The 26,092-nt window shown below is 23.5% G+C and overlaps 3 protein-coding genes and 1 non-coding gene across 4 annotated transcripts; 2 read left to right on the forward strand and 2 right to left on the reverse strand.

Annotated features, from left to right (window-relative positions):
- The first annotated feature begins 420 nt into the window (after positions 1-420).
- Bm14531 lies at positions 421-492 on the forward strand. The gene has a single exon. It is a non-coding gene; the product is annotated as a tRNA-His (tRNA).
- A 101-nt stretch (positions 493-593) lies between these two features.
- Positions 594-5,956, forward strand: Bm8440 (GH23727p, putative; the record flags this gene model as incomplete). Its single annotated transcript, XM_043082333.1, has 14 exons — positions 594-647; positions 783-960; positions 1,201-1,302; positions 1,967-2,107; positions 2,405-2,490; positions 2,788-2,884; positions 3,185-3,304; positions 3,737-3,817; positions 4,134-4,229; positions 4,309-4,444; positions 4,617-4,802; positions 5,052-5,136; positions 5,485-5,593; positions 5,910-5,956. 14 exons carry the CDS (start codon positions 594-596, stop codon positions 5,954-5,956), a joined length of 1,518 nt encoding a protein of 505 aa, XP_042938267.1.
- A 2,396-nt stretch (positions 5,957-8,352) lies between these two features.
- Bm1559 (Uncharacterized protein) lies at positions 8,353-14,787 on the reverse strand (the record flags this gene model as incomplete). Its single annotated transcript, XM_043082334.1, has 14 exons — positions 8,353-8,399; positions 8,634-8,739; positions 8,853-8,937; positions 9,442-9,627; positions 9,912-10,044; positions 10,375-10,446; positions 11,427-11,573; positions 12,117-12,236; positions 12,306-12,402; positions 12,717-12,802; positions 13,147-13,287; positions 13,691-13,792; positions 14,244-14,421; positions 14,710-14,787. 14 exons carry the CDS (start codon positions 14,785-14,787, stop codon positions 8,353-8,355), a joined length of 1,578 nt encoding a protein of 525 aa, XP_042938268.1.
- Positions 14,788-19,948: 5,161 nt separating this feature from the next.
- Bm7565 (calcium-binding protein, putative) lies at positions 19,949-22,434 on the reverse strand (the record flags this gene model as incomplete). The annotated part of the gene is made up of 7 exons (XM_043082335.1): positions 19,949-20,002; positions 20,307-20,387; positions 20,700-20,803; positions 21,096-21,211; positions 21,371-21,467; positions 21,824-21,880; positions 22,368-22,434. 7 exons carry the CDS (start codon positions 22,432-22,434, stop codon positions 19,949-19,951), a joined length of 576 nt encoding a protein of 191 aa, XP_042938269.1.
- Positions 22,435-26,092: the final 3,658 nt, after the last annotated feature.

Here is a 26,092-nt window from a genome sequence, read left to right on the forward strand (position 1 = left end):
AATACGATATTTTGTTTTAAAATATATAAAATTTTGAGTGTTATTTGTTTTGTTTTTTTTTTTTTTGATATTATAAATTGATTGAAATTTCTTTGATTTTTTAATTTTTTCATTTTTTTATAAAATATTTCATATAGGCGAATGATTCATTTCTATGTTTTTTTTTTTCTCTTTTTGCAATTTTTGCTATTCAAATACATTTATATTTGTTTTTTTCTCGTACATTCCTACTTGCTTTTCATTCAAATTTCTATTTTTTTACATTTCAAATATTTCAAGTATTTTATTTTCAGTATTTAAGTATTTAAATTCAACGTTTTGCTCTTTTTTCATTTTTCATTGCTAATTTTTGCAGCATAAAATGTACAATGCATTTTTTCAGCGAAATCAATTCAATAAAGTTTAGCGGAATTGATCCTGGCCCAAGTAGTATAGTGGTTAGTACTCCACGTTGTGGCCGTGGCGACACAGGTTCGATTCCTGTCTTGGGCAAACATTCCTATCCATTTTGCAATTTTTCAGGGAAATTAAAAACAAAAAGACAAAAAAAAAAAAAAGAAAAACGGAAAAAAAGAAAACGAAAACGACGTTAGATGGATTTTATAGCATCCACAACAACATCAATTCTTCCTGCTTCTAATTTGGGAGTAAGCATTGTTTCTTTTTTTTTTTTAAATTAAAAAAAAAAGATTTTAAATGAAATCAAAGAATGAATGTTATGAAATGAGAGGATGATTAAATTTTATTTCTTTTAACAATATAAAATGTCACCTTTGTTAAAGAGTCAATTTCTATGGGCTTTAATCCTTGGAATAGTGCTAGCATTTGTGCTTGGCTTTGCAATGGGCGCAAATGACGTAGCAAATGCTTTTGGTACATCAGTTGGTAGTAAAGTGCTTAGTCTACGAAAAGCTTATATATTAGCAATTATATTTGAATCACTTGGTGCCCTTTTTATTGGTATGTTTTTTTGTGTATAGTTCTAATTTCTTTTTTAATATATAATTTGAAATTAATTTATTGATTATTATCATTTGATTAGTGCTATAATTGAAATAATAATAACATTTGAATTAGATAAACCGTTGAATAACCTTGAAGAATAAAACAAATTGAAATAGAAAATGAAATTTAGATTTTTATCTTTTCTTTTCCTCTTTTTTTTTTTTTTTTTGCATTAACTTTTTGAAAAAATTTCAGGTTACAATGTGACAGATACAATGCGAAAAAGTGTTATTAATTTAAATTTGTATAAAAATGCACCAGAAGAATTATTAGTTGGTCAGGTAGCAATTCTTGCAGGTTTATTAATTTCTTCTATTTCTTAATAAATTTCTAAAAAAAAAGGAGAGAGAGAGAGAAAGAGAGAGAAAGAAAAAGAGAAAAGTTATGAATTCATTAATACTAACCGTTTTAAATATCACTTTAAAAATGTAAGAAAGTATCAAAAGATATGTAGTACTAAGTATACGTATTCCAAAAATATTTTATTAAAATATTTTACTTTTCCTGAAAGTTAATCCGATTATCTGAAGACTGATCAAATCATAACATTTTCCGAAAATATTTTATCAGTATGTTAATCGGACTTTCTGAAAAACTGAATGTTAATCCGATTTTCTGAAAAACTGATCGATTCTGACTAAATCATATTAATAATACCAATTTATGTAAAGAATTATAATGAATTAATATATACAAAAAAAAAAAAAAAAAATTTGATATAATTCAAATAGCCAAAAAAAAAAAAAAAATGAAATTTATGAAATGTATAATTATTTTAAAAATTTGATATAATTCAAATAGGCAAAAAGGAAATTGTAATGTTAAATTAATTGGAATATTTTTTAACAAACAAAATATTTTACTGATGTTAAGATTTAAAATAAATTTTTAAAAATAAGCATAAACAAGATTTGAAATGAATTAAAATAAAATATTAAAAAGAGTAAATTTAATTTTGAAGGATGTTCCACTTGGCTATTAATAGCAACATTTGCTCAATTACCTGTTTCAACAACACATAGTATTACCGGTGCAACGGTTGGTTTCGGTTTAATAATGAAAGGAACGGAAGGAATTCATTGGTGGAAAATTCTTAATATTGGTACATTTAATTAATTAATTTTAGAATGTATGCAAAACGAAAAAACAATTATCATTTCAAACTGATATGATAATTTTGTTAAAATTTCTTTTTTTTCTTTTATTTAGAAAATTTATTTTCAATTATTTGTTTTAATTAATTAATTTTAATATGTATGCAAAACGAAAAAACAATTATCATTTCAAACTGATATGATAATTTTGTTAAAATTTCTTTTTTTTTTTATTTAGAAAGTTTATTTTCAATTATTTTACATATTTTTTATTTTCTTTTCATTTTTTTTTCTTTTTTTTTTAGTAGCTTCCTGGATTATTTCACCGCTATTATCCGGAATTGTTTCATCAGTTCTTTATATAATTGTTGATTTTACAGTTATAAGAAGGGTTAGAATTTATTTTCATTCTTATTTCTATCAAATAAAAAAAAATAAATAAATAAAAAATAAAATGAAAATATAATAATGATTTATAAAAGTTTTAATTATTTCTATTATATTAAGTAAATTTGTTCTTCTTTTATTTTGTCTTTTTTTTTTATTTTTTTAAATTATATTAAGCAAATTTTCTTTTAGTTTATTTATTTTTTAATTCAATAATTCTACCACTTCATTACAATGATATATTTTGAAAGTGAGTATATAAATTAATAATAATTTTATTTTTAATTAAATTTTCTTCCAGAAAAATCCATTCGAATGTGGTTTACGAGTTCTACCATATTTCTATTGGTTTTGTATTGCTTTTAATACTTTTGCTATTAGCTTTCAAGGCTCTAAGAGTTTGTTTATTTTTTTCATTAAACACAACAACAAAAAAAAAAAAAACGAATTATTGATTTTAATCTTAAAAAATTTCAAAATTTTCATTATTAATTTAATTGTGATGAATTCTTCAATGTATTATTATTATTATATTTTTTTTTTAATACATATAAATACTTTAAATAAACTCATATTATATTCATTCATCATTTCAGTATTGTTCGATAAGTATAAATGGCTTAATGTGAAGAATATACTTAACCTTTAACCTTTAATAGTTTTAGTCTATTAATTAGTAAATTAAATTTAAATTTCAGTATTACACCTGGCTAAATTACCTCTTTGGTTGTGTTTGTTAATTAGTGCTGCAATAGCAACCGTTGTTGCATTTGCTATTCATTTTTTAATGGTACCAAAACTAAGAAAATGGATTGAAAGTAAAATTTTTATTTTTGTAAAAATTTAAATTTATTTATTAATGTTTGTCTTTTTTTCTTATTTATCTTTTTTTTAAATGTAAATTTAATTATTAACAAATATTACTTTTTTTTTTTAAATGTAAATTTAATTATTAACAAATATTACTTTTTTTTTAAATGTAAATTTAATTATTAACAAATATTATTTTTTTTTTAAAATGTAAATTTAATTATTAACAAGTATTACTTTTCGTTTTTTGCATTATAATTTTCAAATTTGAATGCTTTTTTTTTGGTGAAATAAATGAAATGTTTAGTGAATTTTACAAACTAAACATTTTGGCTTAATTAGTATTGTTTTAATATTACAAATACTAAATTTAATTTATTCACTAATTATTGATTAATTAATTACTAATATTGATTTAATTAAAACGTTTTTTTTTCCAGAAAAAGAAGGTGGAAGAACTGATCAATCTCCTTCAATTGATCTTCCTAATATTACCGGACAAGTTCCAATAAAGATTAAACGTATCTTCAGCCATTCCATTTATATTATTCCTTAATTCTATCTTCGTTGAAACATAATTTAAATTTACTGATAATAGATTTAGGATTGTATAGAATATCCGGATCCGGAATATAAATGTTTTTTTTTGTCAATATGAAAACAACAAAAAAAAGAGATACAAAAAGTACTTTGCAAAAAGTGACATTAAATATTTCAAAATTTGAATTTTTGAAATAATTCGAGAAGAAGTGAAACGGAAACGAAATTTCTTTTTTTTACGGTTCAAAAGGATCACATTATGATGGTAGGCTTAATTTCTTCAGGTTGAACTTGCAGATGGAATTGTGCAAATCTTCATTCCGCACAATAATGGTTTATGTTCCGATGAAGTGAATAGTAAGGCGGTAATCGGAAAAAAGCGCTCAGTTTCAGGTACATTTTATCATCCGTTCCGGGTCATCTTTCCTTTCCTTCTTCATCGTTTCTTCTTTTTTTTTAAATTTCTTTTTAGCTCTAAAACATTTTGTGCAATGGTTTTTACCGGATAAAAAACATCAACCGGATTCAAGAACTACACTGGTTTTTGGTTCCATTCAAGCATTTACTGCATGTTTTGAAGGTTTTGCTCATGGTGCAAATGATGTTGCGTAAGCAAATTTCACTCGAAATTAAATTTTAAAATTTTTAAAAAACTTAAAAAAATTTTTTTCTGATGGAATTTTTTATTTTTTAAAATTATAAAATAAAAAAAATTTTCACTACTTTGAATATTTTAAGAATGAAAACATTCGATTTTTTTTTTTCTTTTTTAATTTTTAGAAATGCAATAGCACCATTAGCGGCGCTTTTGTCCATTTATGCTGAAATGGATGTGCAACAGAACGATGAAACACCAATTTGGGTTCTGGCCTATGGTGTATTAGCAATTTGTGTTGGCCTAGTGCTACTTGGACATAAAGTTATACGTACGGTTGGCTCCGAAATGTCAAATATTAATCCGGCTAGGTTAAAATACTTTTCCTTTTTTTTTCTTATCAGTATGACAAATTTATTAATTTCAATTTAAGAAAAAAAAAAGAAAACTGACAAATATGTTTTATTTTTTATTTGATTATTTTAAATTTTATTTTTAACTGAAAATTTTAGTTATGTGAATTTATTCAAATTGGCATAAATTTTAAAATGTTTTTAATTTTTTTTTTATGTATTTCATAGATATATGTATATTTAACTATGTTCTGATAAAAATTATAGTGGTTTTACGATTGAATTTGGTGCCGCAGTAACAGCATTATTGGCAAGTAAAGCTGGATTACCAATTAGTACAACGCATTGTTTGGTAATTAAAATTATCGAAATCAATAATTGTTTATTTGATTAACTCTGTTATAATCAATAATCAATATTTATATATATATATATATTTTATCTGATCATTAATATCATATCTCAGATATTTGTTTTCTTTTGGAATGCTTTGGGAAAAAAAAAACGAAAGAAATTAATCAATTAAAGGTTAAATAAACAATCACTAAAAAATTATCAGAGAAAACATTAGCTTTATTTTGATAATCTGATAATACTTCTAATAATACTCTTATCAGTAGGCTTGAAAAATGAGCCTATTCTTATGGCTATTAAAATTAATCAATTTTAAAAATTGTTTACATCAAATAAAATTTTCTAGGTTGGTAGCGTAGTGGCAGTTGGTGTTGTTAAATCTCGTAGTGCTGGCGTTCGATGGAGTATTTTTCGGAATATCTTTCTGTCATGGGTTGTCACCTTACCTGCTTCAGGTAAGCAAATATCTCTAATCTTACAATCGCTGTTGAAATTTTCAAAAATTCAATCTATTTTCTTACTTAACGCAACTGATTTGAATGTTTGAGCACAAATTACTTAAGAATTTTCATCATTAAATTTTATTTAAAACAAAATTGCATCTTGAAAGTTTGTATGTTTTGCTTGAAGTTGAAATTTATATTAAACTTAGCAGTAACTTAAATTTTAATTGCATGTATTATTTTATTGTTTTGTAAATGTGTACAAAATAAATAAATAAATAAATAAAACATTCAGAAATGAAAATTTTACTAAAAGAAAATATTTTAGGTATAGTAGCAGGTGGTTCGATGCTATTAATGAAGTTTTTGTTATAAATTTTTAATTTTTGAAATGAAAAGCATTCCATAATGACATTTTCTTATCACTTAAACTTATCACTTTGTTAATAATCTTGAAATGTTAATTAATGATTAAAATTAATGATATTTTGATATATTGAATAAATGGATAAGATTTCTCTCCTTTTTTTTTTCTTTTTTTGAAAATTCGATTTGAAAAGAAATTATTCTATCAATGCAATATTGTTATTTTAATTGAAAAAGTTTGTAAAATTAAAAAACTGAAATTTTAATTTTTATGAAATTTTTGTTTAAAAAGAAATGAAATGAGTATAAATGGAAATTTAGTATGCAATATTGTAAAGTTACAAAATTTTTTTTTAAATAAACTAAAAAAATGAAATTATTTTTCATTCCAATTTATAAATTAAAATTTTTTGTTTGCAAAACTTTTTTTTTCCATTCTAATAAATTGAAATCACTATTAAAATTTCAAAAAAGAAGAAAAATAAAATGTGGAAAAATTAGAAATTCAATTCTGTATTTTTCCAATATTTACCTCTTTTAGTAGTTTTATTTTAATCGTATCTTTAAAATAATTACATTTTTTTCATCGTCCATTTTTCTTTTCTTTTAAGGTAAAATGTTTGATCTCAAAATTACGTTTGCTTAAATTCTTTTTTTTTTTTTTTGAATGCATCTAAAATTTATATTTTCTTTTTCTTTTTTAAATATATTTCAAATTTCAGATTTATATTTTTTTTTTTTTTGATGTAAAGTTTTGTAATAATATTTGTATATATTTTTTATTATAAAGTTTATTTAATTAAAATAATACAAAAGAAAAGTTAGTGATATGTTAGAAAATTATTCATCAACGACAAATTTTCTTATAACTTTGATAACATACAAGAATTATCATTGTGAAGAATTAGCATAAATACAATCATTTTAGCTTATTATCATTATTATCACTACTATTATCAGTATATGATCAAAGTTAGAGACAATGTTATTAAGTATCGAATTAGCATAAATACAATCATTTTAGCTTATTATCATTATTATCACTACTATTATCAGTATATGATCAAAGTTAGAGACAATGTTATTAAGTATCGAATTAGCATAAATACAATCATTTTAGCTTATTATCATTATTATCACTACTATTATCAGTATATGATCAAAGTTAGAGACAATGTTATTAAGTATCGAATTAGCATAAATACAATCATTTTAGCTTATTATCATTATTATCACTACTATTATCAGTATATGATCAAAGTTAGAGACAATGTTATTAAGTATCGAATTAGCATAAATACAATCATTTTAGCTTATTATCATTATTATCACTACTATTATCAGTATATGATCAAAGTTAGAGACAATGTTATTAAATATCAAAGGAAAAGAATGAAAAAAGAGAGTTAAAATGAGATTATTTTTATCAAACAAATGAATAAATCGTTTCAAAATTACATAAAAATAAGTAATTAGCATAAGAAAATTAATTATTGATAATTAGCTATAAAAGAATTAATTAATTACTGATATAACAATAAGATATGATAATATCACATACCTATTTTCTAATTCAATTCTTTCTTTTAAAAATTTAAATTTTGTTAATTAGAAACTATTCGTCATTTCATTTATGTATTGCTAAAATGTTTAAGTATTTTTTATTAGATTAATAATGATTTAATGATTGATATTATTGATACTACTATTTCTACAAAGATTAATTTAATTTTGTAATTTAAAAAAAGTTTACTTACTTAATATAAATTTTATAATTTTGAAAATAAATCAATAAGATTGTTCGAGTTTTCATACTGTTAATGTTGCGATGCCTAATTAATTTTTTCAATAAAATTTCAATAAATTTAACTTTTTTCAAATGTTAATTAATTGATTTATTATTTGCTTAATGTTTTTTTTTTCTCATCAAATATGGTTTACAATTAATGAAAGATAAGTAATTTGATAAGTTATTGGGGATCAGAATCGTGAAGAATAATTAAGATAAGAATGTATAATACTAACAAAAAACTTTCAAAAAAAAAAAAAAAAAAAGGAAAGGAAATTTTCAATTATTCAATTATTTAGCTAAAAAAAACAGTGCCATAAAAATTTTAAAAATTTAAGAATTCTTACTGGAAGATATTAATTATGCTATTTAATTTTAAATAAAATTGTTTAAAATTAAAGAATGAATCTCAAACGTTAATTTGCTTATTTATTAATTTACTAAATTAAAGTAAAATTTTGAAAGGAAGCAATTTTTTTTTTCATTTTATCAAACAAATTAAAATTAAATATAGGAATTAATGAATTATTAAAATATACAAAATGAATAATATAATACAATGCAACAATATATGCACAAAAAAAAAGGAAATAAAAAACATTGTAACCATATATTTTCAGAGTGAAAATTTTAGAATTAACATTAAACCCATTGTTATAAGACCTAAAATTATTTTAAAATTATATTAGCAATAATTTTTGAATGTTAAATAATTCATTTTGTCTAAACAAATTCATTCCCAACATTAAACATTTAAATTTTGAATAAATGCGAAAAACTATGCATAAAACTTTAAAGCTAAAAAAAAAATGATCGTTTGAATTTAATTCTTAATTTAAGAAATTTTTTAGAAGTAAAAATATTTTTACAAAAAATTAATAAATAAATAAAATTAACCTGAAATTGGTAAAGTTAATATCCATGATAAAGCAATATTTCTAAATACTGACCACTGGACACCTTTTCTAGCACGAATCATTCCAACAAATATTACACTTCCAACCTGTAAAAATGTTTTTAATTTTTCATTTCTTTCTTAAATTTTTATTTTTTAAGAAAAAAAAAATTAAAATCAAAATATTTGTAAAAAAAAAAAAAAAGAAAGTGAAAACAAACCAATGAATGCGTTGTACTAATCGGTAAGCCAAGTTTACTAGCAGTTAGTGAAGTTACTGCTGCACCAAATTCAATTGTAAAACCACTAAAATTTACAAATTAAAAAAAAAAAAAATTAAAATTTACAAATTTTTTTTCTTTCTTTCAAATTTTATAACATTTCGTTATTTTGCTTCTTTCATTTTCTTTTTTTAAATTCAAATTTTAATTTTATTTCATTATAACTTACACATATTTTATATATTCATAGTGTATTTATTAATTTAAATTATAAATTATTATATAATGTAAGAAAATTTTTTAGAATTTTAGAGTACATAGTAATAATTTCATGAAATGAAAACAGAAAAAGTAAACTTTGCAGCAGATTAATCGTAGATATATCAGTACTGATAGTTCGTATTATCTATTAAAATTTTAAAATATGCATTAATTTGATAAAATGATAAAAAAAGTAGTAAACTTTGATAAAATAAAAAAAAATAAAATTAAACCTTGAAGCATTAATCGTAGACATATGACTACTGATAGTTTCTATTGCTCATTAAAATTTTAAAATATACATTAATTTGATAAAATAAAATTAAACCTTGCAGCATTAATCGTAGACATATCAGTACCGATAGTCCGTATTACTCGATGTCCAAGTATCACAAGACCAACACAGATCGCAAGCACACCATAAAGTAATACGTAAATTGGCGTTTCATTACGTTGTCGTACGTCTAAATTAGAATAAATTGATATCAGTGCTGTTAATGGAGCTATTGCATTCCTGAAAATATAAACACGTATCATTCTTTTTTTTTTTTTTTTTTTGCTATAACTATCAAAATAAATTAATCTTTATCAAACGTATAGCATTTTAATCTTTCATTAGTTAGAATATAAAATTCTCACTAATTGTTATATTTCAAAATTATAGAAATTTCAGTTATAATTCTATTTTATACATGAAAAAAATTTTTTTTTAAATATCAAATTGAATTTTAATATTTTTTTAAAATGACATTTCAACAACAACAAAAAAAAAAAAAGAAAAAAAAAAAGAGAAATTACCCGACATCATTAGCGCCATGCGCAAATCCGGCAAAACATGCCGTAAAAGCTTGTATTGAACTGAATATTTTCATTGTTCTATCATCCGTTATCCGATTATCAACCGGTAATATCCATCGAACAAATTTCATTGCTAATTTATAGAACGAAATATTTTACTAACACTTATCAACAATAATTAAAAAATTGGAATATTTGAAATATTTAAAAACAAAAGTTTTTTTTTTTTTCATTTATATTTCAATCAGTAAGTGAAAAAGAGAGAAAGGAAAAGTAAGAAATAAGTATAATTCCTGTACATTTCATACAATCCAAAAAAAAATTTTTTTTTTTTAAATATACTAATAAATATATAAAAAAAAAATAAATATTAAATAATAAATATTATTAAAATATACTAATAAATATAATAATAAAATAATAAATATTAAAATATACTAATAAATATAAAATGATTTCTAACTATTATCAGTTAACTGTGATCGAAGTATTTCTTTTCCGTTTTTCTTTGCATCACAATCTACCGTTTTGTTACCTGTAAAATTTATATTGAAATAACGACTTTTAACTCAATTATTTTATAATTTTCAATTTATTTCATGCATAAATAACAAAAAAAAAAAAATGATAAATTATAAGCAAAATGAAAAAATAAAATTTTAAAAGTTAAAAAAAAGAATAAAAAATAAAATGCAAAAGTTAACATTTAAATGTAACAAACAAATTTTTACCTTTATATTATAAAAAAAATTATTATAAAAAATATTATAACAAAAAAATTATATATATTAAATATTGTAAAAAAGAAAGAAATGTTTCAGGTTGACATTTTGCTGGAAAAATTGTTACATTTTTTTTGTGTCCGATAAATTTTAATCATTTTTGCTTTACTTATCTACTTAATTACTTACTTAATTACTTTCTTACTTACCTAGATATCAATTTTTAATGCAAAATTTAATTTAGCATAATACGATGATATAAATCTAATAATAATAACTGCAAGTATGTACGAAAATAAAATGCATCAGGATGATTGTTAATTTTCCGTATCCGGTTATAACTTTTCTCGATTACAATCACATTAGCATTACTCTCAGTTTTTTTTTAATCATTATCAATTACAGTATCATATCCGATCTGTCATTTTAAATGACTGTGATACTTTCGAACTTTTTTTTTTTTTTGATTTCATTTTAGCCTTATGAAAAGATGTAAAATAAATGATATCACTGATAATAAGAATGAAATTATCATTTGTTCCAGGAGCTATTGATATCTTAAAAATTTTCCGAACTATTCGAATATACAACCATCAATAAAGTTAGATTTTAAGAAAGTCAAAAAATTATAATAATCAATTCTATTAATTCTAATTTGTATTACAATATGAATTTTTAAAAATTATTTTCGAATTATTCCAAATATCACTCTCCTTCTCTCTTTTTCTAATTTTATTTTTTAATCTATCATTAATTTTTTTTTTTAATTAAAATTAAAATTAACATTTCTAACCTTCGTTGACGGATAAACCGCTAACAGTTTCAGCTTTTGATGTTTGACATTTTTGATGTAAGATATTATCTTGCGATTCAGTTGCGCCACTTATCGTTTGCACTTCAAATGAATCTTCTCTCTCTCTACTACTACTACTAAGTGAGTCTGCAAATTTTGATGATATTAAAATAATTATAAATTTAAAATAAATTTAATTAAATTTAAAATGAAATAAATGAGATACAGCAATTCATTGTAATCTGTGATTAATTACAATTAAAAATTGATCAAATATGGAAAGATATACATGTAGTGCAGTTTATCTGATCACAATCATTATTTCAAGATATCATTAGAGACTTCTGGAACTATTCAAATGTATTATTATCAATTCGTTGTTATTATAAGTTTAAAGGTTAAGGTAATTTTACGTAGGTTTACTAATAGTAATTTGAACTACGTAAGTTATAGTAATGTTTGTAAATTCGTTATTATTATTAAGTTTAAAGACTATGGTAATTTTACGTAAATTAAAACATTTTATTAATAGTAAATTGAATTACGTAAATTAAAAGATTAGAATGATCAATTTTGTTAATTATAATTTAAAATTTAAGAATAATTTTTAAAATGAAAATGGTTTTTTTTTTTTTCTTTCAAAATATAAGCAGAGTCAAAAAAAAAAAAAAAAAAAAGAATGAAATTTACTGTTTATCCAAATTTTCAGTTTTGGTGAGAGAAAAAAATGAATGACAATAGCGCCAATTGTTGCACATCCAACACTCACCAATGCGCATATCCACATTGGTAATTTTGATAAGTGAAGCACTACAATGATAATTTCTAGTTTTGTAAATTTATGTAAATTAAATTAAAATTAATTATTATATTACTTACATTTAGATCCTTGATAACTGACTGTGAAAACATTAAATGCAATACAAAGCCAATAAAATATTGGCAAAGCTCTCAATCCACAGCGAAATGGATTTTTCTAAAATAAAATGTAAAATAATCTATCGAAATAAATGTTAATAGATTGCATATTCTTAGGAATAATTATCACATTGAGTGATAAATTGATTGAATATTTTTTTTTTCAAGTTTAATTTTTCAAATAAAATCCATCCTAAAAATTGTGAAAATATTAAAAGTAAAGCAAGTAAAATTTTAAATGGTTAAAAGAGAAAGAAAATTTTACCTGAAATATAAGATAATGTGAATAAATTGAAACAATTTTTTTTTTATTTTAACAAGACAAAAATTGAAATTTAAAATTTATTAAACAATTTAAAATAATAAGCATACCCGTCTGAGAACAGAATGATCAAGAATAATGTAGAGAATAGCTGATACAACACCAGACAATATCGGTGACATAAACCATGAAGCAACTATTTGAGGAAAGAAGTAGGGTATGAGAATTCGAAATAATTTAAATTTTAATTTTATAAATCATAATGGTAATAAAAATTTTTTTATAAATTTTAGCATAAAAGAAAATTAAACAAAATTAACCAACTGAATGAATATATAATTCAAATTTTTTGTTTTCAATTTATATTAATTCATTGATTTTCACTTTTTAAATGATAACAAATATTAAATGAATATTATCATAATTAGATAATATAATATCTATTCTATTTTTAGCCTTAAATATGCAAAAAATAAAACTTAAAAATGCTAAAATTTGAAAAGAAAAAATTTTAGCAAAAAAAAAAGTGAAAAATTCTACCGATATGAATAATTTTCCGCCATTGTATTCCAATAATACCTCTTGTCATCAAACCAAATCCTACGGTTGCTCCAGTAATACTATGCGTTGATGATACAGGTAAACGAGCAAGTGTAGCAATTAGTAACCATAATGAACAACCTGTTAATTAATTCATTACTAGCATTAAAACCTGTTAATTAATTTATTATTAATACTACAACCTGTTAATTAATTTATTACTAATACTACAACCTGTTAATTAATTCATTACTAGTATTACAACCTGTTAATTAAATCAATACTAGTATTACAACCTGTTAATTAATTTATTAGTAATACTACAACCTGTTAATTAATTTATTACTAATACTACAACCTGTTAATTAATTCATTAGCAATATTAAAACTTGTTAATTAATTCATTATTGGTATTACAACCTGGTAAATAATTCATTACTATTATTACTTTATAATAATTATTTTTTAACGAATAGATTTTTTTCAAAAAAAAAAAGTTTCAGATTGTTTTCTAAAATTTATTGTTGATTTTTTTGAAGTTAACCTCCAAGAATAGCAATTTGTCCAACAAAAATTTCTTTTGGTTGCTTTTCATATAAAGTTAAATCAATAACACCTTTACGTACCGTATCCGTTACATTATAACCTAAAATGTAATAATATTTCGGTGAATAAAAATTATACCTCAAAAAAAAAAAAATTAAATTTAAATGTCAATCATTTATTAACTTCTATTACTAAAATTTATCAAACATTAACAGAATACTTCCAATCAATTAATTACACTTCAAAATATCACATTTAACGATCATTAATCGATATGATCAAGAGAGAAAATCAATAATTCTTATGATCAAAAAGAAAATAATAAATCTTTTTCACTATTACATATTCTTTATGAAATACGTTAGAAAGGATTAATTTTCAATCAAACAATTCTAATTATAAAATTTTTTTTAAATAAAAAAAAAAAGCGATTATTAATAAAAATTTAAATTATTTATTTTTTGTTAAAGTTTTTTTTTTTAAAAAAAAGGAATTTAATGAATATTACTAGTTTTGTTTATTACAAGTAATTAGTAAAATTTAAAATTTACCAATAAGTAATGCTCCAAGTGTTTCAAAAATTACTGCAAGAATATAAGCTTGTCGTAAAGTTAATACTTTGCTACCAACTGATGTACCAAATGCATTTGCAACGTCATTTGCGCCCATTGCAAAGCCAAGAACAAAAGCCAAAATTATACCCATTATTAATGCCCATAATACATCATTCTAAAGTAAATTCTCGAAGAGATATGATACTATCAGTGGTGATAAATCATTATCAATAAGCTGCTATTGATTGATAAACTATTAATTAATTAAGTGAATAATATATAATATTGTTTTTTTTTTTCTAAAAATAAATTCCAATTATTAGAAAAAAAATATTTTTTGCATATTTTGGAAGGATATTGAAATTTATAAATTAAAATTTGAAGAAAAAAATTTTTCATTGGATATTTTTTCAAAATTATAATTAATAAAATTTATTAAATTTTAGTTATTATAGAAACAAACTCGAAAAACATCTATAAGTGCAATTGATATTGTAGAAGAAAATGGTATTAGCGTTGTTGTCATCGTTAATGTTGACATCCTTCTTTGCTTGCTTGGCTAACCCTAAAAATTATATATAATTTATGAAATGAAAAAAAAAAAAAAAAACACTTTAGTCAGGTATTTAAATATTTAAGTACCATGAGCAAACAAAGAAAAAATAATTCTGATATAAATGTAAGCAAAAATAATTTTAATTACAAATTAATATAATTACAACAATATAATTTATTATATCAAAAAAAAGAAAAGACTTTGTAATATAATTGTTCACAAAAAAACTAATTAATGCAATAATTTATTTAAATGTTAAAATTGTAAAAATTACAATTTATTGAAATATAAAAATAATCTAAGTAATTTGTTTCTTGCTATTAGATATTAGGAAATATTTAAAAAAATAAAATATTTCAATTAATAGTGACATCTAAATAAATTGAATTTGAATTAGTAAAAAAAAAAAACACAAAAATTAAAAAAAGCAAATAATTTTAATTGGTATGAAAAAATGTCGCAATTTAATCTAAATATTTCCTGAATTATATTTTTTATTTGTAAAAAACTTCAAATTTAGTTCTTCTCTAAATCAATGATTTTATAAAATTTAATTAAATTTTATTATCCTAATATCTACACGAAACAGACTTTATGTTGTTTATCAAAAGTTAGCCTTTCTTTTCAGATCACCGATTTTTACGCATTGAAAAATTATAAATAACTAGTAGCCTAATGCATTTTTAACTTTTATATTATTAATAAAAATGTAAATGAATTTTACTATGTAATTTTTAAATATTAATAGTTTAAAATTTTTCAAAAATTTGCACAAAATGCTTGAAAAAAAGAAAATATTGATTGATATGATTAGCAATTAGTGACATTTCATCAATGAAAAAAAAAAGTTTTGAAGTTTTTAATAAATTTTAGAAATATATTGTGAAAAAAAAAAAAGAAAAAAATATTAATGCATAACATTGATTTAAGTAATTTAACATTTAAGTATTGTTTTAGGTGATCTTTTCGTTTTAAAAAGAGAAAAAAGGACTAAAAGCTAATTTGTCTTAAACTTTTTAAAACATTTTCACTTCAAAAATATATTGTGAAAAATAAATTTTAAAAACATTTTCAATATTCCGAATGCTTCAAACATTCATTTCATGCAAAAATTAATTATTTCAATTCTAGTTTTCATATATATTATAAATCATTCATTCAACAACAGTAATTCAAAAAGTATAACAATTTTAATGTAGGAATATTAATTAGATCCCACTACAGATGATCAGTGTATTCTAAAATATATTTCAAATTTAATAATTTTAACTGTAAAAACAAAATAGAAAGTTATTTCTTTAAAAAAAAAACTTCTTTAGATAGTAAAAAATTTTCCAAAGTCCATTTTATCTACCGTAAGCAAATAGACCCTACCGTATACAAATTTATCACTTACCGTATAATACGCAAAATTTAAATTGATAAAATAAAATTTGTTAAAAGGCAAAAAGAGGAAAAAACAATGGTTAAATTATAAATTCAATAGTCAGAAATAAAACTAAAGAAAATTTTCATTTTTTTTTTTTTTTTTGTATTTTTCATTTGAAAAAATTTGATTAGCAATAGAGAGTCTAATAAAGATAAAAATTCAACATCTAATTTCGTTTAAAATTGATATGAATTTGGAACTTAAATAATATTTACATTAGATATTACTTCCCATAATATTATTTCACATCTTTAAAGCAGCATTTTCTTTCTTTCTAAACCATTTCCCATAATTCTTCACTTATTTTTCTCATTCTATTATATCGCAAATAAAAATTAAAAATTAATACCTTATTGATGTTAATTTTCCTAAATACACAAATGGTGCTTTAATGTTTATCATAGGAATAAAAAAATGCTAAATTTAAATTGAAGAATATTTATATAACGAGAAAATATTTTGTAAGAAATTAACAAAACAGACAAAATATATTGAAGTGGACGAGAGCAAAATAAAGAAAGCATTTTGCTTAGAATAAAATTTTTTGAAAGTGAGTTTCATTTTAAAATAAAATATTTGAACATTATTCTCTTTATTATTATTATTATTATTATTATTATTCTTTTACATTTAACTTTAATAATAAGAAAAATATGCGCAACATTTTATGCAAGCAGACAAAATATATTTAAATGAAAGAAAAATAAAAAAATTATTGAAGAGAAGGAAGATTCAGTACTTCATGTTGTGAAAGAAAAAAAAAAAGAATTGGGGAATTATATTTAGATCTTACTTAATGATTAAATTAAAAGAGCATGTCAATATGTATTTGTCACAATGCAATTCATAAAGGTCAAGTGGTGGAATAAGACATGCATAAATTGATTGACCTTGACCTTATTTCGCTTTGATTTGAATCTTAATTCATCGGTACTCTCACAAAACTATTGAAACTCTCATAATACCATAAAATAAAAACAATAAAATTGATGATCATTCTCATTTATGTTTAACTAATTCCTATTTGAGTAAAATTAAGTAGCTTAATACTTTCTTCTATCAAATTAGAGAAATGCTTAAATAATTAATTGAGACCTCTATTATATTATTAAGATGAAATGTGAAAGAATAGTGAAATAAAAATTTGAGCAAAGACAGTATCGATTAGTTCAATCATCACCAAAGTAAACTAAACTATAAATACACCTGTAATGATGAAATCATTATTATTGACATGTTTCGAGCAATCAATGTCAAAAATAAAAATTTAAAAACAAAAAAAAAAAGAAGTGAAATTCAGTTTACAATTAGCGTTTGCTTCCAGTTACTAGCATTACAGTTAAAGAAGAACGAAATGATTAATGATTGAATTGCATCAAACCTTTATAATCAACAATTCTTGATCTTTTCTTTTAAGTGCAAATTTCTCTTTTCAATAGTTGACAATTCTAGGATATTCAAAAAATTTACAGTATGAAAATCAAATAATATATAATATAGAGATATTTACTTTTCTTTTTCAAATTTAAGTTAAACTTTTCAAAAAAGAAAAAATTTTCTTTTCAAAATTATAAATGAAAAAATTTAATTTCATTCAAAAAGCTTAAAGTAAACTTGAGTAATTTAAAAAAAAAAAAAAAAAAAAAAGCAAGAATATTGTAAATGTTATAAAAAGAATTATTATATTAAATTAGCATAGAAGAAAAAAATTGATGAAAATTAAAATTTAATCAATAATAAGAATATTATTAATTGTTTATCTCTTAACAAGAACTGAATATAATTCATTATAATAGCAATGAATTTTGATTTATTTTGATATAATTTATTAAATGATAATAACTGCTATTATATTAAATTTAAACTAAAAATGATTCAAAAAAAAAGCACATAATTTGTAACACTGAAAATGTGAATTTTATTCAAATTATTAAGTTATTTCATTGAAACAGTTTTTTCTTTAGAAAAAAAGAAAAACTTCAACTTCTATAGTTAAACGTTCTTTATTTACTATCAGCAATAATTTGACTCTTCCATGCTTTATCAATTAGTTAATGAATTTTTAAAAGTTAAAGAATTAAGATTAAAGTTTTAAACAGTACAATTGCATTTTCACATTTCATTTCACAGTAACAATGTAGATAAGGAATGGATAAATATAATAATATTGAATGACGTTCTTCTTTTCGCTTATTTTTGTTTTTCACATAAAACCGCTTTTGATGTATATTATTTCGAACAGTAAAAATGTATCAAAATAAATGCTTCAGATTATTCATTAACTATTTGAAATTTTTGCTATAACATTTTCGGGTTAATTGGTGAATTGTCAAAAATTAAATTTTGAATTTTTACCATAAGTTTATTTGAAACAGCATCTATACAAAAAAAAAGCAAATGTACAACTTCCAAATATATCAATCACAGGTCTCTGAAATATCATAAAATATCTTCAAGATATGCCTGAAGCAACATTCTCTACATTAATGCTGCATTTTATCATATGACATTATCATAACAATGATAATTAATCATAGTTGTTTGATGCAGCATTTCTATAATCATATCATCGAATCTCATATTTAATTCAAAATACTGTACTGTTATTGTACATTTTTTTAACCGTATTTTGCAAAATAAAGATAAGTGAACAAACTGCAATGCAAGAAAATGCACTAATGTAAAAGTTAACATCATTAAATAGCTAAATCAATTACACGACTGTACATGAAGACTCTAAAATCACTAATCAATTTGATCGAAGTGATGTTAATGGGTTATACTAGCAGTAGTAGCATTACAAAATTTGACGATAGAAGTAATTAATTAGGGCTCTCTTACCTTTACATCATTTACTGCCGTAAGAATATGCTAGTATTTATTATAGAAATGGCAAGTAAAATGTATACATATTTAAAATGCTAAAGATGAAGAATGCAATAAATGAGAGCACTAATCTGATGGAAATAATGCTACTTAGACAAATGAAGTGCCAAATTCGACGAAAAGCATAACATTTGTCTACGAACATGAGAGTTACTTTCTGATAGAATCGACTTTCCCCTCTACCAAAAGTAATCTGAGAGTTCTTCAACAAAAAGTGTACAAAACATGGGAAAATTTTCCCTCGTCTTAATTCTTCAATTGCTCGGGATTCAAAGAAGGCTTTTAAAGACTTTTTTTTTTTCTCTCTCTCTCTCTTTCTAATTTCATGACTTCTAAGCTCTGCAGAAATCATGACCGGATGGAATTCAGATTTTCTTACAGCCCATCTAAATCAAGACAGACATAAAAAATTCAAAAATCAAGTGAAAACCATCAGTATGATCAAGAAATAAAAATAAAATGTAATAAAATTGCTCAAACTTATAAATTACACGTACATTGTAATAAGGAAGTTTTTCTTATCTTATTTCATTTCTACTTTTGTTCCTACTTATCTTTGCAAAAGAAGATATTCTCATTCCACATCTCATCTTCGAAGCATCTAAATCAACAAGATTCCCGAATATCCACTCAAATATTTTCAGTGTTATTGAAATCGAGACTTCATCTCGTTCCACAATAGATGTGGTAAGTTTTCCATATTTTGTAACTAACTTCCCAGAGAAAAATAATAAAATATGAACATACGCATACAAAAAAAAAAAAAAAGTACAGCCTACTGAGTAGTAATAATAACCGATTCACAACGATACTTTAATAAGTCACATTGTTCTAATTCAAAAATCGAATTGACATTTTTTGTTCGATGTCAGTCTTTTCCATTGCCTGAAATCTAGTTCTATCAGATATTCATTGCTCATTTTACAAAGCTTCCTTAAATTATGATTTTAATCAAGGCGTCGGGACTTTGGAATCTTTCAGGATTTCAACAATAAAACTAATTCTAAAGCACAAAAAATACTCAAAACCATTCTTGCAGCAATTACTGCTAGGATCTTCGAAGACGTACTTCATTACTATCATGAGAGTATGTTTTCACAGATCCCTGAGTTGAGAGTACAGCCACTCAGGTAAGTGGATTTTTATTTAATGGGTACTTTTTTTTTTTTAAATAGAAAAAATCTCTCACCCTGCAAAACTCATCGAATGAAATTTTCCCATCGTTGTCAATATCAGCTTCAGATATTGTTCGATCAGCAATGCTTTCTAACTAAAATCAACTAGAGCTAAAATAACTCCCTATAAAATAACAACTCTCTCGAAAACATAAATTCAAATGAATGCCTAATAAAATTACTATTCTATTATTGATTTAAAAGAGCAATATCTAGTCTTAAAAATTTCAACCTATTTGCATTTGACTTTAACCCTCGATTGTTTGCATAACTTAATAAAAAGGTAAATTCCAAGATCAGTAAAGTAGTTTTTAGGAAACTGAATCATCGAATATCACAAACTGATTTATGCGTATTTAAAGTCAATACAGTTTTTTTTTTTTTAATAATTTCATTAAAAAACATACTTGTTCAGCAGTTATATTTGCACCAACCATCATATTCAGAATCACTTTGAATTCATCTCTTGTAATAAAACCATTCTTATTCAAGTCATACATTGAAAATGCAACTGTAAATATGCTTCATGAAATATATAAACATACCAACTTCCAAAAAAATTATAATTTCACTTCAAGTAAAAATAAAACATTTCATTTCATCTAAAATATTTCATGTAAGTGTGCTCTAAAAGGAACACAGAATACCAAAGATTCCATCTAGATATAAAATTAATTGATGTCAAAAAAAAAAAATTAATTACACCAATTACGCAAACAATCCCACTTATTATAAATCAAGCATGATGGTTTAACATAGATATAGAAATGACGATACATTTCATGTGACATCAAACTGCTTACATTTTAATTTCTCTTCCCTGCTGTTTAGAATGTTTCTTTTTTCTTTACTGATTGGCCTGAAGTGAGCCAATACTCTTATGAATTCTCGGAAATTGATCTTTTGTCCTAGATCCTCCCTAAAATACCGATATTTCTAGTGAATTATATTTATGGACGTTTAAGTAAGCTATGAATAAATGTTTTTTTTTTTTTTTTTTTTTTAAAAGCAGTTTTAAATTCAGAATCACGAAAAAAGTTCAAAAAGAAATTTATAGGAAATTGACGAAATTAATTACGTTTCAGTAAAAAAAGCATCAACAATGCGATCACCAAGTGGATTAATTGCAAGTTCGGGAATCCGCAAGAAATCATCACGATCCAAGTATCCACGACCTATCAAATCGACAAATAATTACTTAAATCTTATTACTTATACTTTCAATTGAATTATATACTGAACTATGAAATCTAAAGCGCTGATATGTATAGAAAAATTAAAATGACTACTGCTACACCACAATTACTTTATCTTGGATATTTCGGACCAAATGGAAGTACATTTCACAAGAAATATAAAAAGAGATACTACAAAAAGCGAATAGGAAATTGACACAATTAATTATGTTTCACTTGTTGCCATGGATAATTCTGGAGGGATGAATAACAGATGATGTAGGCTACAGAAATACAAAATATTTGCAAAAGTTATTTGAAGTATAGATCAAAAAGAAGAATCTACTTGCACTAACCTTGCTTATCGAGTGACAAAAACCGACTGTACAGTCGGACAATTTGATTTCGTGAAACTGAAAAAAAAAAAAATGAACTGTGTAAATCGCAATGTTAGTTAGTTAGTTGCTGTGGATGAAAATTATAAAATAAGCAAAATCTTTAAACGTTTGCATTCTTTATATGGATTTGACCTATTAAAGTATTAGCTTTTCAATAATCTGTCTAGTCAGCAGTGATATGTTAAACAACTGATATAATTAAATTTGTTTAAAAATATCGATGGTTAACCTTATCAAGAGTAAAATCTGATTTTTTATAGGAATATTTATAGAAACACAAAATGTTTGTAAAATTTATAGACACGTTCAGTAGATCCACCAACCCATGCCTAGTTTAATCTCCGAGCTGGAGCTTAAAATCTGAATGCATAACAGTGCTATGTTACAGTAAGCATTTACCACACAAACAATCATTTTCTCATTTAATGAACTCAAATTAATGAACTTCAAAAAAAAAAAAAAAAAAATTAAATTAAGAAACAGAAAATATGATGAAGCTTACACCCAGTCTCCGCTGAAATCGCTTGAATTTCATCTTCCTGTAACATCAACGAGCTACTATTCCCCATATTGATCAAAGAAGTTCTTTTGATTTAGTAATGTTCAATTGTAAACATACACGGATCGAGCAATCAAATATGCAATTTTTTTTTTTACTGAAAAAAGTTTTAAGAGTTTAACAGTGGGTGTTAAATGATTAAACAGACGTATTTTCAACAAGCCGTTTACCCTTGAAAGTTAAATTCAGAAAGGAATTTAAATAGTTACAAGGAACTCGTCTCGCAAATAAGTCCAGGCTAAATTATATTAATGTTTATCAACTGGAAGATAATAAAGAATTCATTAAGGGGAAAAAATATTTAATGTTACATTATTCAGGAACAAGAGCAAGAAAACTAAACTTAAAAGTTCCACTACGAGGCTATCGCCAATTTCACATAAAGTTCGCTTCATTGATTATTCTAATCATTAATATAATACGTAAAAGGCTAAAATCATTAGCAATCTTCTCTAAAAATACATCTTAACATAGCCATAAACCAGAGTTTCTGGTTAAACCACCAAAATCACCTTTTTCGTTTATTATGCCATTTGAATAATACAAAATGGAATCTTAAAGAAATTAAGCCATTCTATTCATAAAGTTATTATCAAATAAAATTATCTACTACTTCTCGATATTTGAAAGAAAAGGAACGATTACAAACTAATCAGTAACACTTAATGATCACGAATAGTGTTTTTTGGATCGTTACAGCAAATAGGCTAACCTTCAAATATCAACTATAAAAGTAGTAACCGATAAAACGACTATAAATTACAATTTTCTCAAAAAAAAATTCATCATACAATTCATCAGACGAGGTCAAATTTACCATGCGACACCACATTCCATAAATCGAACTACTATTTTAGTATTTATTTTATGGTCATCATAACTGATATCATACGATTAGCTACAATAAGTTATGACACAGTATCAATTCCTTCCAAATACCATAGGACAGGAGGCCAATACGGTAACGGATATATCATTTTCATCAACTTTTCGACTATCTCATACAGTATCATACAATTAAATACATGTCAAAATGTTGTCACTAAATAGTAACTTCTAAAAACAAGATTTTTTGTCCATCTACCAATCTCAATCGCATAGAAAAAAAGATCCGAACAAAAAATATACATCGTCAATATCAGAAACAATTTCAATGAAAAGCAATCATTCTTTTTGTTTGGTTTCATTATCATACATGTATATTACTACTATAATAAGAAAAAGTACTTACATGTAACACACACACACACATATATTTAGAGATAAACTGATACACTATGAAAATCAGTGCTGTTTGAATAGCAAATAATTCTGAAAAAAAAAAAAAAAAAAAAACTTATTCTGCCTGTTGGAAAGTTTGTTGAACTGATATGTGAAATGGGAGCAATAGAAATTGAGTAGCAAATAAATAGAAAAACAAGTTTAAGAAATAGAATGATTTTGCGAAATTACTGAAAACTTGTTCGGAGTGAGTTAACGCAATGATATATGCATTTATTGTTTACCTTTATATTCCTGAAATAAGAGGAAATTTTTTTTTTAATTGAATAAGTTTTTCAATAACTCAAATTTCCTCCTTTTTTTCTTAAACTAAGTCAACTATTAAATTATTTTCAATTTTTCTCACTAATAAATCCTATAAATTTAATTTCATATTTAATTCACATCGTTTTCTCTTTACATCAATGATTTTAAGTACAATGCGCATAATTGAGTGTTTTTTGAAAGTACGAAACAAATTATAAAGGCGAATAGTACCTTTTTTATCCTTTCATCAATTCCAATAAGATAGAAAAAGAATGAACGGGATAAAAAAAATAGATTTGGTTGAGATATCACATCTTACCCTACGATCTATATACCAATTATCACCTTGAAACTAGCTTTGTTCAAATATAAAATTTCAGGACAAAAATCTATACAAAAAAAAAGTGAAACCTTAACTTTACAAGCTGAAATTTGTGCAATGTAAATAAAAGTTGCTATGATGCTACAAAAATTCAACAACACATTAAAACTGACTGCACACTACCATCGTCAAGAAATTCTTCAACTTATAGACTTTCGCATTCTTCATTTGTAATCAGATTATGCAATTCATGAAAATGATTGCAAAATGAAATAATTCATTATTTATCAGAAGTCCATGCAAACCAATCTTTTTATAACAGTGCATCTCATCTTTTCATGCATCAAAGTTAAACATTGATCACTTGGATCTCGCGTTCTAAAGATGTATATAGTATGATATGTTTGAAACTTAAGCCTAAAAAGGAGTAATCATCGAATGAAGAATATTCAAGAAACTGTAAATTAGCAAGAAACAATTTAAAGTTATCTCTTCCCTGAATATAGCTCACTTATCAATCAATTCCTAATACTGCAATCAAACAAACCTGATAACAACTGTTCCAACAACACAGAAATCAAGTAAAACATGTGAAACATCTAAGCGCCTTATGATGAAAAATGACAAATAAAATAAGCATAATGAATCATCATTTTGCATACAGATTCTATTATTGCCCCCTCCTCTCCCCCCCTCCCAACAAAAAAAAAGTAGGAAATTTTAGCTGGAATCGGAATAAAGTATAGAAACCAATAAGAATCGACTCCAATTTTTTTTTTTTTTTTGGAAATATCAAAAAAGACGTAACTAAATTTATCCCCCAAAAATGCCTGTCGTTCAAATTACAAAAACCATTGAAATTTGAAATCACTAGAAATGAGAAATTAGGTCAAAATAAGTTTTCTATACAAAAAAAAAAAAAAATCTTTCCTATCTTCTCTTTTCATTTTTCTAAAAGTATCTGTTAAAATTTGTAACAATTCCTTTTGTGAATCCATTTCATTCCTACTGCACCAATACGTGATTGGAATATTTCGCAAAAGATTTTCGTCAAATAAACATGTTTTTATTTCAATTAAATATCTATTAATTACTAATTATCATAATTTTCCTCTCTTGTGACCATTTGCTCTTAATTATACTTATCCTGAAATGTCCCATTGAATTACCGTTTTAAATTGATCCAACACTTATTAAGAAATGTTCATAAAATCTAAATTATTACTTCTTTTATTCCTTACAAAGCAGATTAACTTCAACAATAGCAACATAAAATAAGAGCAAAGTGGAAAGATATTCTAGCGGAAAGACGATGAAAAAGCGAACTTATATAAGGAAAGTTAGTAATCAACGAAATTAACAATTTATGAAAAATACAGAGATAGTTAAGATTTATAGAATAATTTTCCTGCAAATCAAGTTAGAAAATGATATGAAAGCTAAGAGTATTTTGTCTAAAAAGACAAAACATATTGACATGAAAAGCACGAAATATTGCCATGACAAATTGAGAAAATGTAATGACAGTGATAACGATAATAGTGACACAGACTTTTTCATAGTCAGAATTAAACATAAAAAGTTTTCTCGCTATAAATCTCATTCAGAATTATCCAAAATATATTTTGCTTATACTATACCGAACTCATGTTTATAATGTGATTTCCGAAAGGATTCATTGGTTATTTTCCGTAAAAAGAAATAACTCAGAGAAAAGTAGATTAGACCTCCGAGTAAATTCTTCAACATTCCACACAAAAAATCTCTGCTCGGTAAGCGGACAAATCCTTTTATACGTTTGGTACAAATTCTATTGATG

The sequence above is a fragment of the Brugia malayi genome (assembly GCF_000002995.4).
Source record: "Brugia malayi strain FR3 genome assembly, contig: Bm_v4_Chr4_scaffold_001, whole genome shotgun sequence".
In the NCBI taxonomy this organism is placed as follows: Eukaryota; Metazoa; Nematoda; class Chromadorea; order Rhabditida; family Onchocercidae; genus Brugia; species Brugia malayi.